Source organism: Nicotiana tabacum, chromosome 12, assembly GCF_000715075.1.
Source record: "Nicotiana tabacum cultivar K326 chromosome 12, ASM71507v2, whole genome shotgun sequence".
Classification (NCBI taxonomy): Eukaryota; Viridiplantae; Streptophyta; class Magnoliopsida; order Solanales; family Solanaceae; genus Nicotiana; species Nicotiana tabacum.
This window is the reverse complement of record NC_134091.1, coordinates 52,644,922-52,660,651: the sequence shown is the minus strand read 5'-3', so window position 1 is coordinate 52,660,651 and position 15,730 is coordinate 52,644,922. Positions and strand designations below refer to the sequence as shown.

The 15,730-nt window shown below is 41.8% G+C and overlaps 1 protein-coding gene across 4 annotated transcripts; it reads right to left on the bottom strand.

The window, feature by feature from the left end:
* Positions 1-6,703: 6,703 nt before the first annotated feature.
* On the bottom strand, positions 6,704-15,115 carry LOC107763155 (pentatricopeptide repeat-containing protein At3g26540-like). Of its 4 annotated transcripts, none has more exons than XM_016581607.2 (3): positions 12,633-15,115; positions 12,294-12,518; positions 6,704-7,407 (listed from the first exon to the last, which is right to left on the bottom strand). In XM_016581607.2, exon 1 carries the CDS (start codon positions 14,955-14,957, stop codon positions 12,834-12,836), a length of 2,124 nt encoding a protein of 707 aa, XP_016437093.1. In that variant the 5' UTR covers positions 14,958-15,115; the 3' UTR covers positions 6,704-7,407; positions 12,294-12,518; positions 12,633-12,833. The 4 variants fall into 4 exon arrangements, with proteins under 4 accessions (XP_016437093.1, XP_075082579.1, XP_016437094.1 ...); XM_075226478.1 differs by having other exon boundaries at positions 12,294-12,447; XM_016581608.2 differs by having other exon boundaries at positions 12,644-15,115.
* Positions 15,116-15,730: the final 615 nt, after the last annotated feature.

The following is a 15,730-nucleotide window of genomic DNA, read 5'->3' as shown; positions in this document are numbered from 1 at the left end:
AATACCCTGAATGGTTAGCAAACGTAGTAGTAGTCCCTAAGAAAGGAACAAATTTAGGGTGTGTGTAGATTACAAAGATTTAAATAAAGCATGCCCCAAGGATTCTTTTCCCTTGCCTAATATCGATCGCATGATCGATGCCACGGCCGGCCACGAGAACCTCAGTTTTCTCGATGCTTATTACGGTACAACCAAATACAAGTGAACTCGGATGATCAGGAAAAGACCTCGTTCATCACTAAGTATGGTACCTACTGTTATAATGAAATGTCATTTGGATTACAAAAATGCCGGTGCCACTTATCAACGCCTAGTAAACCGGATGTTCAAAGAATAAATAGGAAAATCTATGGAAGTTTACATTGATGATATGCTAATTAAGTCCCTGCGAGAAGAGGACCATTTGAAATATTTGCAGGAAACCTTCAGTATATTTAGGAAATACAACATGAATTTGAACCCGAAAAAATGCGTGTTTGGGGTTAGGTCAGGCAAATTTCTCGAATTCATGGTATCTAACCGAGGAATCGAGATCAACCCCGACAAGATCAAAGCTATCGAGGACATCACGGTAGTAGACAACGTAAAGGCCATACAGAGGTTAACCGAGCGCATAGCCGCCCTGGGGCGATTCATCTCAAGGTCCTCAAATACATTAATTTTTTGTGCTATGCTTGCAGATTCTTTTGTAAAGGCACACACCGTAGCCATAAAGGTCGAGACTAGGAAGTCGGACCTTTTCAAGGTAAGACAGAAAGATAACGAGATGGTTAGAGAGTTTGTGTCTCGGTTCCAAAAGGAACGAATGAATCTACCATCGGTCGACGATGATTGGGCGGTTCAAGCTTTCACTCAGGGACTCAATGTACGAAGCTCAGTGGCTTCACAACAGCTGAAGTAGAACTTGATTGAATACCCGGATGTTACCTGGGCCGATGTACATCATCGATATCAATCGAAGATTAGAGTCGAAGACGACCTACTGGGGGCTCCTTGCGGGTCCGTTTATCCTATCAGGCCCGTTGACAGAATCAATAGGGACATTGATCGAGAACCTAGGTTGAACAGGGATCGAAACCAGCCATATAATGGAGATCGTAGGAGCAACGGATCTGGGCGAAACCCTGTACGAAGTGAAAGGAGAAATGACCGAGGTCAGAGCTCTCGAGGGCTTATGAGCAAGAATGGCTTCGACAGGCATATCAGACCTAAAGAAGCACCACGATTGTTAGAATATAACTTCAATGTTGACGCAACTGCCATCGTATCGGCTATCGGACGCATCAAAGATACTAAATGTCCTCGACCTCTACAGACTGATCCAGCCCAGATAAATACCAACCAAATGTGTAAATATCATGGCACCCATGGCCTCAAAACAAAAGATTGTAGACAGTTGAGAGAAGAAGTGACCTGGTTATTCAACGGCGGGCACCTTCGGGAGTTTCTGAGTGATCGAGCTAAGAATCATTTCAGAGACAGAGATTCCAACAAACAAAACGAACAAGAAGAACCTCAACACGTCATTCACATGATTGTCGGAGGGGTCGATGTTCCCCAAGGGCCAGTGTTAAAACGCACCAAGGTGTCGATCACAATGGAGAAACGAACTCGGGATTATGTACGAGAAGGAACCTTGTCCTTCAACGACGAGGACGTAGAAGGAATCATGCAACCCCATAACGATGCACTGGTAATATCTGTACTCATGAATAAGACTCAAGTTAAATGTGTGTTAATTGATCCAGGTAGTTCGGCCAACATCATTCGATCAAGGATCGTAGAACAACTCGGCCTACAAGGCCAAGTTGTGCCAGCAACCCGAGTGCTACACTTATTGAACATGGCTTGTGAGACTAGTAAGGGCGAAATAACTTTGCTAGTGAACGTGGCTGGGACCATCCATGAGACCAATTTCCATGTGATCGAGGGCGATATGAGGTATAACGCCCTGTTCGGGAGACTATGGATCCACAATATGAGGGCAGTGCCCTCGACCCTTCACCAGGTTCTAAAATTCTCGACACCAAAGGGAATCAAAACAATTTACTGGGAGCAACCCGCTGCAAAGTTAATGTTTGTTGTTGACGAAGTGATTCCAGTATCGGCACTCTCACCGAGAAGGTGGTCAAATTCGAAGGAAAAACAGGAGGCCAAATAGCAATCACAAACGACGGCCTCGACCCAACTAGAGATGCAGGGGACCGACGAAGATGATGATTATGGGGTCCCTCGATCCTTCATGGTCCCCGATGACTCTGACGCTACCAAATCAACGGTCGAAGAGCTGGAGCAAGTCATACTAATCGAACATTTGCCCGAACGAAAGGTATATCTGGGCACGGGGTTAACTCCCGTGCTCAGGAAAAAACTTATTCAATTTCTTATAGCTAACATGGATTGTTTTGCTTGGTCCCATCTCGACATGACATGGATCCCACCGGAAATAACCACTCATAAACTAAGCTTGGATCCGAAGTTTCATCCGGTGAAGCAGAAAAGGAGACCACAGTCCAAGATCAAGCATTCCTTCATCAAATACGAGGTAACCAAGCTTCTTAAAATAGGGTCCATCCGGGAAGTAAAATACCCTGAATGGTTAGCAAACGTAGTAGTAGTCCCTAAGAAAGGGAACAAACTTAGGATGTGTGTAGATTACAAAGATTTAAATAAAGCATGCCCCGAGGATGCCAAATATCGATCGCATGATCGATGCCACGGCCGGCCACGAGACCCTCAGTTTTCTCGATGCCTATTCCGGGTACAACCAAATACAATGAACCCAGATGATCAGGAAAAGACCTTGTTCATCACTAAGTATGGTACCTACTGTTATAACGTAATGTCATTTGGATTAAAAAATGCTGGAGCCACTTATCAACGCCTAGTAAACCGGATGTTCGAATAACAAATAGGGAAATCTATGGAAGTTTACATTGATGAAATGTTAATTAAGCCCCTGCGAGCAGAGGGCCATTTGAAATATTTGCAGGAAACCTTTAGTATATTGAGAAAATACAACATGAAGTGAACCAGGAAAAATGCGCGTTCGGGGTCGGGTAAGGAAAATTTCTCGGATTCATGGTATCCAACCGAGGAATCGAGATTAACCCCGACAAGATCAAAGCTATCGAGGATATCACGGTAGTAGACAACGTAAAGGCCATACAGAGGTTAACCGAGCGCATAGCCGCCCTGGGGCGATTCATCTCGAGGTCCTCAGATAAGAGCCATTGATTTTTCTCGTTGCTGAAGAAGAAAAATAACTTCACATCGACTCTGGAATGCCAGGAGGCCTTGGAAGATCTAAAACGATACTTATCGAGCCCGCCGCTGCTTCACACGCCGAGGGAAGACGAACAACTGTACTTATATTTGGCAGTATCGGAGATAGCGGTAAGTGGAGTCCTAGTCTGGGAAGAACAAGGTACGCAATTTCTGATTTATTATGTTAGCCGAACCTTGGGCGAGGCCGAAACTAGATATTCCCACCTAGAAATATCGGTGATCACTTTGATAAGCGCCTCTAGGAAACTAAAAACGTACTTTCAATGTCACCCCATATGTGTTGTAATAACTTATCCATTGTGAAATATTATGCAAAAACCCTCGGATATGCATTATCTTCGAATATCAACTCTAGCGAGGAAACTACTTCATAAAGGAAGGGTCTCGATAGATAGGATTTATTGTAAGGGCCAAATGGTCAAAACGAACCGTGCCCACGTAGGTTTCTCGAGCCCTGGCATAAAACATGTACACATGTATGACTGTTTTGATCGAGAATAAAGAGAAGTACTTTCCTTGTAATCATCTTATGTTTTAAAAAATTTCCTCTTTGCATCCCTTAAAGAGCTTCGTACTTCCGAAAATAACGAGCCCAAGGGCAATACATAACCGGATATGCCAGGGCTCGATAGATAGGATTTATGTCAGGGCTCGAGCAATCTACGTTAGACCATTTGGCCCTTACAATAAATCCTATCTATCGAGACCCTTCCTTTATGAAGTAGTTTCCTCGCTAGAGTTGATATTCGAAGATAATGCATATCCGAGGGTAGCCCCCTAGTATTCGAGGTTGATTGCAAAGGAACCTCGGATATTGTTGAATTGATCTTCGGTGCCGATTCTAATCGAGCTTGATTCTAAGTTAGCGCGATTCATTGTTGCCTCGTTAAAACCTCGCCGAAAACCCATTTGGGACAAAACCGGTGTAAGGAAAAAAGAGTGCAACACATGCTTTCAGACCTAAAGACTTCGTGCCGTTCGCCGAAAAATCCATTGTCGTTTCTCGTTGACGACCTGCAAGTGTTAGTCTGAAAAAAGGAAATGAAATGGGATCGTACCTTAGCAGTAATACCGTTTTAGGTGAGATATATTCCAATTACTCGATAGTTGTTCTCCATTCATAGTTCCAAGCTTGTAGGACCCTTTCCCAGTGACCTCGAGAATCTGGTACGGTCTTTCCTAGGAGTGGGCATAAAATCCGAAAGATCAAATTTCGAACCTAACCAAATTAATTTGGTATATCGATTTCAATATTTTGGTTTATTTCGGTACAGATATTTCGGTATTTCGGTACGGTATACGGTATTGGATTTTTGATATTTCGGTATTTCGGTATACCGAAATAGTTTAGTCCAAGGCCATTTTATTTCTATTTTTTAGCCCAAGAACCTTAAGCCCACACCCCAAAAGTCCAAAACCCCTAATTCCCTAATCCCTTACCCTTAGCATAGCATGGCTTAAGACCAAATATTAACCCCGTTAAAGGGGCCCTTTGCCGTTTGCACAACCATTGTAGAAAAAGTATATCTTTCACCAAATATTTTTTGGTAAGAACTCAAGAGGAGCTCAACTACAGCAAGTAAATACCTAGTGCAAAGGTGAAATCGATGGGTCATTCATTCATATCAGAGACTTCTCAGCTTACACAAAAGGCAGGTGCGTTCCATACCATTAATGAATTGCCTGGTGGAATCTCAAACAACATGGATTACATTAGTCAATGGAGTGGGAAGACAGTGAAGATTATTTGGTTTAACCGAAACCGTACTAAACCAAAATAAGAAATACTGAACCGTACCAAATTAATTTGGTACGGTATTTGGTATACACAATTGATAAACCGAAATTCCTAATACCAAACCGAAATACCGAATGCCCACCCCTAGTTATACCTCATATCGCCCTCGATCACATGGAAATTGGTCTCCTGGATGGTCCCGGCCACGTTCACTGGCAAAGTTATTTCGCCCTTACTAGTCTCACAAGTCATGTTCAATAAGTTTAGCACTCGGGTTGCGGGCACAACTTGGCCCTGTAGGTCGAGCTGTTCTACGATCCTTGATCGAATGATATTGGCCGAACTACCTGGATCAATTAACACACATTTAACTCGAGTCTTATTCATTAGTACAAATATTACCAGTGCATCGTTATAGGGTTGCATGATTCCATCTACGTCCTCATCGTTGAAGGACAAGGTTCCATCTGGTACGTAATCCCGAGTTTGTTTCTCCCTTGTGATCGACACCTTGGTGCATTTTAACACTGACCCTTAGGGAACATCGACCCCTCCGACAATCATGTGAATGATGTGTTGAGGTTCTTCTTGTTTGTTTTGTTTGTTGGAATTTCTGTCTCTGAAATGATTCTTAGCTCGATCACTCAGAAACTCCCGAAGGTGCCCGTCGTTGAATAACTGGGCTACTTCTTCTCTCAACTGTCTACAATCTTCCGTTTTGTGGCCATGGGTGCCATGCTATTTACACATTTGGTTGGGATTTCTCTGGGCTGGATAAGTCTGCAGAGGTCGAGGCCATTTAGTATCTTTGATGCGTCCGATAGCCGATACGATGGCAGTTGCGTCAACATTGAAGTTATATTCTGACAATCGTGGTGCTTCTTTAGGTCTGATATGCCTGTCGAAGCCATTCTTGCTCATGAGCCCTCGAGAGCTCTGACCTCGGTCATTTCTCCTTTCACTTCGTACAGGGTTTCGCCCAGATCCGTTGCTCCTACGATCTCCATTATATGGCTGGTATCGATCCCTGTTCAACCTAGGTTCTCGATCAATGTCCCTATTGATTCTGTCAACGGGCCTGATAGGATAAACGGACCCGCAAGGAGCTCCCCGCAGGTCGTCTTCGACTCTAATCTTCGATTGATACCGATTATGTAAATAGGCCCAGGTAACAGCCGGGTATTCAATCAAGTTCTGCTTCAGCTGTTGTGAAGCCACTGAGCTTCGTACATTGAGTCCTTGAGTGAAAGCTTGAGCAGCCCAATCATCGGCGACCTGTGGTAGATTCATTCGTTCCTTTTGGAACCGAGACACAAACTCTCTAAGCATCTCGTTATCTTTCTGTCTTACCTTGAAAAGGTCCGACTTTCCAGTCTCGACATTTATGGCTCCGGTGTGTGCCTTTACAAAAACATCTGCAAGCATAGCAAAAAAATCAATGTATTTGGCCTATTTCTTTCCCCCGGAAAAGGAGGAGGAGGATTAATCTTTTAAAATTGCAACACTTCCCTATATCTTTTAAATGCAACTTCTTTAAAGGGTTAACCTCTTATAAAGAAGAAGGGTCGGTCTTTAAAAAATGCAACTCTTCCCTGCGTTATTTCTTGAACTCTCTTACTTCATCACTTGCTTCCAACATGTAAACATAATATTCACTTTGTACTACTAGCCACAATCACCAAAAATCGTCATCCTTTCGCCCTCCAACATTATTACCTTTAATTGTTATGTCAACCAACAGAAAAAAAAAAAGTTTTTTCAATCAACACTAAAAATGAGCAAAGTATAAACAGAAGAACATATTTAACTCTCAAAAAAAGGAATAGAAGAAGAATCACTTTTAACTTAACAAAATTTGAAATTCTCCCCTTTCATCCATAGCAGATATTGTAGTACCGGGATGTCCTTGAATTTGTTGTTTTCACTTTCTTATATGACTTAGAACTAGACTTATTATCACCAGCCTTATTCCACTGCTTGTAGTACTACAATGAACTCTTCTATTGGCCTCTAGTCAGATACACTACGAAGAACCCTGAAGTCAGCTTAACTTTCAGCTTAACCCAATCCAGTGTCATCTTTTCACCCATCTGTCTGAGAAGTCGTCCGTTGGTCCAATGATAGCAACTGGAGTGCAGTCCACAATGGTTCTTTCACACACATTTACTTATACCACATCTTAATTAAGAACAATTTCTTCGCCCATGTTCACCTTAGAATAGTTCTACCATGCACAAGTGAAAAGGCTGATAGAGCCGAGTTCCTTCTCTGAAGCAACACTACATCCTCCTTCTATGGGGATTGACCTCGACTTGTTGTTTGATTGAATAGCTTTCTATTCTTCACTGGCCATCAATCTGTTTCTGCCCCAATTGGATATCCTATTGCAGGTGAAAAAAGAAGATTCAGCAAGTAAGACAGCTAGCTTTTCATCTGCCATGCGGCCAAACATATACTGAATAGGTACAAGCAAATGATACAATAAATTCGGAGGTACTCCTTAAATTAAGTTCTTATATCCTTACCCAACTTTGATTGTAGAAACTCCAATCAGCTTTTTCAAAATTCTCTTCTAAAATTATTCATAGAAAGATACACACATATCCATGTCATATACTTGCTTACTTTTTTCTGGCCAAAAATTCTCAAGGGCCAATGGCGCATGGTTCAAAACTTAGTGGATAAAGGGACCCGCTCATCTACCATTCTCCACTTAAGTACATGCATGCATTTTCTGTGGCAGGATTCGAACCCATGACATTCGCCTAACCCACACATCACGTGTGCTGCACTGTTAACACTAAACAAAGCCCTCATCTCAGAGCACTTGCCTAGTTAAAAAGAGAAAAACCAAAACTAATAAAGTATTTAGCAAATGTAGTTGCTTAAAACAATAATTTTTATTTTCACGAGAGTTGTGGACATAACTAAAAAATACCAAAATTGCTTCCCCGTACTTAAAAAAATACATGTCTTGACAAGCTATGAGACTGAGAAAAGGAGTATGAATATTTCCAAAAAAAAAATTTAAAAATAGAAGTATTTCATTAATGTGGCACCCATGGTGGCGCATTACCTTTATCAAAAGAAGAAACTAACATGGTGTGGCACTACAGAAGTATATAAATACAACAAAGTTGTCTCACATCAGAAGTATAAATGGAATAAAAATTTTAACCCTCCAGAAAAAGGTTTTCTACACCTCATAAATTCTTCTAATTCTTCCCTCCAAATCAACCAAAAAATACAAAAAGGTCAATCTCCAAAAGTTCTTTTCTTCCCGCGTTCAACTTTCTTTCCCTCCAACTTGCTACGATTTCTTGTTGCAGAAGATCATGGTTTTACTAGCACACAATCAGACACAAAGCAAATAGAGAAAAAGAAATAATACAAGGATTTAACGAGATTCGACCAAGCCTGCGTCCTCAGGGCAGAAGCGGAGAGTTTTTCATTATAAATGCGAAGAATAGTACATAGATCCCCTATGACAACCGCTTTATATAGATCACAAGTATTCAGCCAAGCTTTTGGTAAAGGTTGATTTATGTGAAGAAATTGCAGTGGAGTGGTGATAGTAGATTTCTAATTTGGTGGAGATGAGGAACGAGTTGAAGAAAGTGATGGAGCAGTGAAGGAGATCGGGTCGACCGACAGAGAGGTGATGGAGGTTGTGGTTGTTGGGTGGTATCTGGTCTAGTTTTGAGGTGGTGGTTCCGATTTTTCTAGTGGTTTCAATTTTCCGGTGGAATCTGGTTGAGGAGGTGAAAAGGAGAGGAGATGCTACGATAGTTACTATGAAAGCCATCAACAGTGATGAAACTGGTGGTTCTTTTCTCATTGCTGATGTCGGGTTGGGGTATTGATGGGTTTAATAGTTGTTTTGCGGGATGATGGTTGTCTTTTTTGGTTGAAGGATGGTGTTGGCAAGAAAGAGTGGCCATGGAATCTCAGACATACTGGATGGGAGGTGGCAGTGAGGTAGTGAAGGTGCTCTTGCCTCTTTTAAGGGGTTTCAGATTTATGGTGGTATTGGGGGTGGGGGAGGGAAATGGGGATAGGAGGTGGAGAGGGGAGCTGGTGAAAATAGATGGGTTAAAATTTCGCCACGTGGGGACACATGGCAATCCCAGGTGTTAATAAGTGTAATTAGAAGTTAATTTGAACAAATAATGCTACGTCTCGAAATAAGGGTATAGGTGAGCTCTTTTCATGACAGGGCCTCATTTTGATCCCAACTATTAATGGAGGGAAAAGTTAGACCATTCGGCATAATTTACGGGCAAATTTGGACCTTTTCCTACAGTCACGGCTGCCAAGACAACAACATTTGAATGCTTGTATGAGGAGCTGGGGGGTAGAGGTGGTGACAAGAAACTGCTCCGGTTAGCCGAGGCTAGAAGAGAAAGGCTTGGGACCTGGACCAAGTGAGGTGCATCAAAGACGAGGAATGTAAGGTCTTGGTAGAGGCGTCCTGTATTAGGCGAAGGTGGCGGACGTACTTTCATAAACTCTTGAACGAGGATGGGATTGGATCATTGAGCTTGGGAAGTTGGAAGACTCGGAAAGCCAGCGCGATTTCGGGTTTTGTAGACGTATTAAGGTTGAGGAGGTTATGCGAAAGATGATGAGGGGTAGGGCGACCGGACCAGACGAGATTCCGGTAAAATTTTGGCAGAACGCGGGCTGGGCAGGCTTGGAGTGGCTTACTGATTTGTTTAATGTTATTTTTAGGACGAAGAGGATGCCCAAAGAGTGGAGGCGGAGTTTGATAGTGTCGTTGTACAAGTACAAGGGTGATATCCAGAATTGCAATAACTATAGAGGTATCAAGCTACTGAGTCACACCATGAAAGTTTGGGAGAGGGTGGTAGAGAAGAGGGTGAGAAGGATTGTGTCTGTTTCGGAGAACCAGTTCGATTTCATGCCAGGGCGGTCGACTACAAAAGCCATTCATCTGGTAAGTAGGTTGATGGAACAGTATAGGGTGAGGAAGGAGGACTTGCATATGGTATTTATTGACTAAGAAAAAGCCTACGATATAGTCCCTGGGGAGGTTTTATGGAGATGTTTGGAGATTAGCGGTGTCCCGGTAACGTACATTAGGGTGATTAAGGACATGTACGATAGAGCTAAGACTCGGGTGAGGACCGTAGGAGGTGACTCGGACTATTTCCCAATGGAGATGGGGTTGAATCAAGGATCAACTCTTAACCCATTTTTATTTGCCCTGGCGATGGATGTGTTGACGCGACACATTCAAGGAGAGGTGCCATGGTATGTTATTTGCAAATGACATAGTGCCGATTGATGAGATGCGTTGTGGGGTTAATGCTAGGCTAGAGGTGTGGAGACAGACCCTGGAGTCTAAAGGTTTCAAGTTGAGCAGGATGACGACAGAGTACTTGGAGTGTAAGTTTAGTGTTGGGGCTCATGAAGCAGAAGTGCACGTGAAGTTGGATACACAAGTCATCCCCCAGAGAGATCGTTTCAAATATCTTGGGTCTGTGATACAGGGTAACGGGGAGATCGATGAGGATGTCGCACATCGTATTGGAGTGGAATGGATGAAATGGAGGCTCGTTTCTGGTGTTTTGTGTGACAAGAATGTGCCACCTAGATGTAAGGGCAAATTCTATAAAGCGGTAGTTAGACCGTCCATGTTGTATGGAGCCGAGTGTTGGCCATTCAAGAAATCCCATGTTCAGAAGTTGAAAGCAGCGGAAATGAGGATGCTGAGATGGATGTGTGGGCATACCAGGAGAGATAAGATTAGGAACGAGTATATTAGGGACAAGTTAGGTGTGGCTCCTATAGAAGATAAGTTGCGAGAATCAAGGCTGAGATAGTTCGGACATGTGAAGAGGAAAGACCCTGAATCCCCGATTAGGAGGTGCGAAAGGATGACCATGGCGGGTCAGAGGAGGGATAGAGGAAGGCCTAATAAGTACTGGGGTGAGGTAATTAGGCAGGACATGACGCTACTTCAGCTTACCGAGGACATGACCCTCGATAGGAGGGTGTGGAGGTCGAGGATTAGGGTTGTGGGTGGACAGACAGTTTAGAGTTTCGTCTAGGCATCCTAATAGTATTAGTACTAGTCTTGTATTTTTCTATGCCTAGCCCATTGCTATTTCATATTGTGTCATTATTTCCAGCAAGACTGAACCTATTTTTATAGTCTCGTATTCTTAGATATATGTTGTTGCACGTATCTTCATTTGTGCCCATGTCTAATTACCTGGTTGTTGCTACTGTCTGTTTATTGCTTCATTTTCACTTCTTTTGAGCAGAGGGTCTTTCGGAAATAGCCTCTCTACCTTCATTAGGTAGGGGTAAGGTCTGCGTACACTTCACCCTCCCCATACCCCACTTGTGGGATTTCACTGGGCTTGTTATTGTTGTTGTTATTCCTTCTTGTTTTAGTAGCTGGTACAATGTAGGTGCTTGGTATGAAAAGGTAAAAGCATGGTCAAATTGGGTGGGTCGCGCTGTGATCTATTAGCTATTACTTAGTGCATCTTGATCCAATTCATCTTGTCTAAACAAACTTTGGACATGTTGCGCATGACCTTCTTATAGCCTTAACTCATTTAACCCGACCAAATTTGACGGACTGGCCCATTTGACACCCTAGGACTGAAGATGTACTTTTGAAATATCAACATGACCCAAAATGGTCAAACCATGACATATGAATTGCGATATGAAGAGTATATCCGAAGTTGTATGTTGGCTTCCGGAACCATTTATTATAAACATTAAAATAGAACTGTATAACAATTGTGAAACCATTAAGCTGTAGACGAGGACTAGGGAATTAGATATCTTCACTGGACAAAAGAAATTTCATAAATAAGCATATATTAAAGGCAGTAGGTACAGCATCATATGCACTAAAAGGGAGCAACCACATTTTCCTCCACCCAAATTATCCTCAAGGTAAGATGCTTTAACAGAAAAAACAACTAAAAGTTACAGAAAAAATGGGAATACACAAGAGAGCACATAACAGTACAAAAAGTACAACTTATATAATGCATAGGGAGAACATCTATACACCTAAATGAAAATACTAACACTTAATAGCCGTCCCTTTTTTTTCCCAACAACATAATTCCACTTCTACCTGTCCCTTCTGTTAGTACGGTAAACAATGATCTAATCGGAGTTCCACACTTCAAAGGAAGTCTTAAGAAATTTTCTTCATTAAATTTTCAAACATGTATCATACAAAGGTAAGAAGAAATGAGTGGTGTAACATACATACCAGGAAAAGAAAGATATGTTCCCTATTTATCTGTTAGAAACAGCCATCATGCAGCCATTTCCTTGTCGCAAATGCCAAAGCCACCACAGATGATCAGCATTTATATTACCAAGAGTTATGCAGCGGCCACCTAAACTGCAACTTCTATGTGTTTCTGTTCAAAATATTGTTGTGTTTGAATTATGCAAATACTCATAGGTTCAAGCACTTTCCCGAGATCTGAGTCTGCAATCAGTGGCGAAGCCAGGAAATTCAATAAGAAATTTGAACACCCTTTGCCAGTGGGCTATGCAAGGGTGTTCAAAGTCTATTTTTAATCAATAACAAGTAGTATTTTACCTTATACGTACTATAATTTTTTGGCGAAGGGTGGTCAGTTGGGCCAACATAGATTCGACTGTGTCTGCAATATTTGGCTCCAGTAAAGTATTGGTCTGACAGCAATCAAAATATTGTTGCAAAAGTTCCAAATCAACAAGCAGGCTGTGTCTACATGTTTTAGTGACAATAGCCTTGGCCAACCTTGTTACAAGTTAGTTCTCATCCATACTTTGAAGCAGAATGGAATAGAAAATTTCTTTCCTTCAGAAGATTAAGTTGTCTGGCAGCCCATTCTCCTAACCTTGTATTCCCGTGCTCTTTGGAAGAGTCAAAAACTCTTGCTAACATAGGGGTTGTTGGTTGAAATGGCATCTTCTTAACAAAATCTTCAAGCTCGTCAAAGAATCCATACAGACCATACAGCTTAATCATAGATTCATAATGCTCCGAACGTGGTATAATAAAGTAATCACCACTCATTGAATTGAAAAGCAGCCTACCCAATTTCACACAACCGTGAGAAATGCATGCAAGCAATACAGCTTGGAAGGTAGTACCATCTGGCTTCACACCGTCCTCCTTCATTACCTCAAACAACTGAAATAATATTTCACTTCGTTTATTATAATAACATCCCAGCATCAGAGAATTCCAGAGAACAACATCTTTCACAGGAGTCTCAATGAAAACATTCAGTGAATAGTCAAGACAACGACATTTGGAATACATGTCAACCAAAGCTCCTTTAATCACGATATCCAAATCATAACCATTTCTAATCATAAATCCATGGATTTGTTTACCATGTTCAAGAGCAAAGATATTTGCACAACCCGCCAAGAGAGTAGCAAAAGTGAATTTACTAGGTGTTGCCTCTCCTAGCATTTCCCAGAAAATTAATAAAGCTTCTTCACTCATCCTATGACGAGCATAGCTACTCAACAAAGCATTCCAAGAAACCATATCTCGAAAATGACTCATTTCATAAAACCAAGCTCTAGCCCTTCTCAAGTTCCCACATTTTCCATACATATCAAGAAGTGCATTGGCAACGGATAAGTTTGAGTAGAAACGATGCCTATATATATATCCATGAACCTGCTTTCCCAACTCAACATCAGAAAGCCCTGCAGAAACATTTAGGATCAAACTGAGAGTCACATGATCAATGTCCCTCGTATCTTTGCACATTAAAACAATTAACTCCATTGCTTCATCCCATTGTGAACTACGCGCATATCCTGCTAGCATTGCATTCCATGAAACCATATTGCGTTCAGGCATCCTATCAAAAAGCTCCCTTGCTTGCCTGGTTTTCCCACTCATGGCATATCCTGACACCATAGAAGTCCAATGAATCAAATTTTTAGGGGATAGCAGGTCAAACATCGTCCGAGCACTCACCAAATCCCCACATTTGACATACACATCAATCAGAGAGGATGAAACCACCTCATCCTCTTCATAATTAATCTTGATTGTAAATCCATGACTTTGAATTCCTTCACGAAATCCTCCAAAACTAGAACAAGCAACTAGAGCATTTGAGACTGTAAATGTCAGCGGCCTCGCATTAAGACTAATCATTTTGAAAAACAGAAAGACAGCCTCTTTTCCATTACCCATCTCAAGATACCTCCTAACAATCACATTCCAAGAAACAGCATTTGGACTCTCAATTTCATCAAACATTCTCCGCGCATCACCCATTCTCCTACACTTGCCATACACATCCACAAGTGAACTCCCTAAAATCACGTTACCGCCAAAACCATATTTCAAAATGAGGGCATGCACCTGTCTAGAAAGCCAAAATGCCAAGGTAGAGGCACACGAAGCAAGAACACTTGCAAAAGTGACCTCAGCAGCAAAAATCCCAGACTTATGCATATCAGAGAAAACGCCCAATGCCTTCCCGGAATACCCATTTTGTGAATAAGCAGTAATCATAGCATTCCAAGACCCACCATCTCTTTGAGGCATTTCATCAAACAGCTCTCGAGCGTCAGCCAAACACCCACACTTACCGTACGCCTCAATGGCTCGATTGAGCAAGAACACAGGTGGGGTTGGGGCGAAGCTGACCAAATGGGACTCCACTTTACGGACTTCGACAATGGCCTTCTTAGAGGCAGAGATTCTGAAGAGATGAGCATAGAGATCAAAAGGGAAAGGTACTGGAGCTGAGAATAAAACAGAGACGGCCTTTCCAAGTCGGCCTAAACGAAGGTGGTTGAGGATTGTGGTGGTTAAGGCTTTTGCTTCTTGAGACCTTGGTGCTTTGGAGGTGGTGGGTTCGCCATTGATGAGATGGTTCAGAACGGAGGCTGCGTTTATGCCCATGCAAGTCGCATGGAAAACTGAATTCTTACTGTCAGTTTAGAGACTCAAAAATATAGTAATACCATTTCATTGACAGCGCTAGATTCGGTTTTGACTGTGGCGAAAAATTAATTAACATCACTTCTCACTAGCTTAGATGATTTGTCTACTTAATAGACAAGTCGTTGTAGGCTGTACCCTACTTTTCTGTGCCCCCACCTTACTTTCATGTACGGAATGCAAGTAAGCAAATTGAAAATAGTTAATCACCCGTATTATTCACAAAAAAATAGGTTACATAATGAACTTTTTAAAAATAGATCAAATATAGATAAGAAATATATTATCCATTTAAAAAATGGGTAACCAATTGATAACTAACGGATTTAACTTTTACATGTGTAAAGACTCAAATTGAGGGTTTCTCAAATTTGGGAGACTAAGAATTCTCCCGAAAGTGATCATATATAAAAATACGTAGACAACATGATTACCCATATTATCTGTCGGTTAATCCACTTTTTATCTGTATTAAATATGGATCGGGTCGGATTATTTCTCCATTTTTTCATTACCCGTTTTCGATTCGTCCCATATCCGACTCGCCCGTTTGACACCCCTAAATGTAAGACAACAAAGTGAAAGGTGTTACACTCCATTATCTATTTCGGGGGCGCCATGAATATCTTATTCTAGGACGTGTGTAGATATTATTTTTGTCGTGGTAGATCATCTTTCAAAAATGACACACTTTATTTTGTCATAAAAGTGATGGGTCTTGTTATAAAATAAAA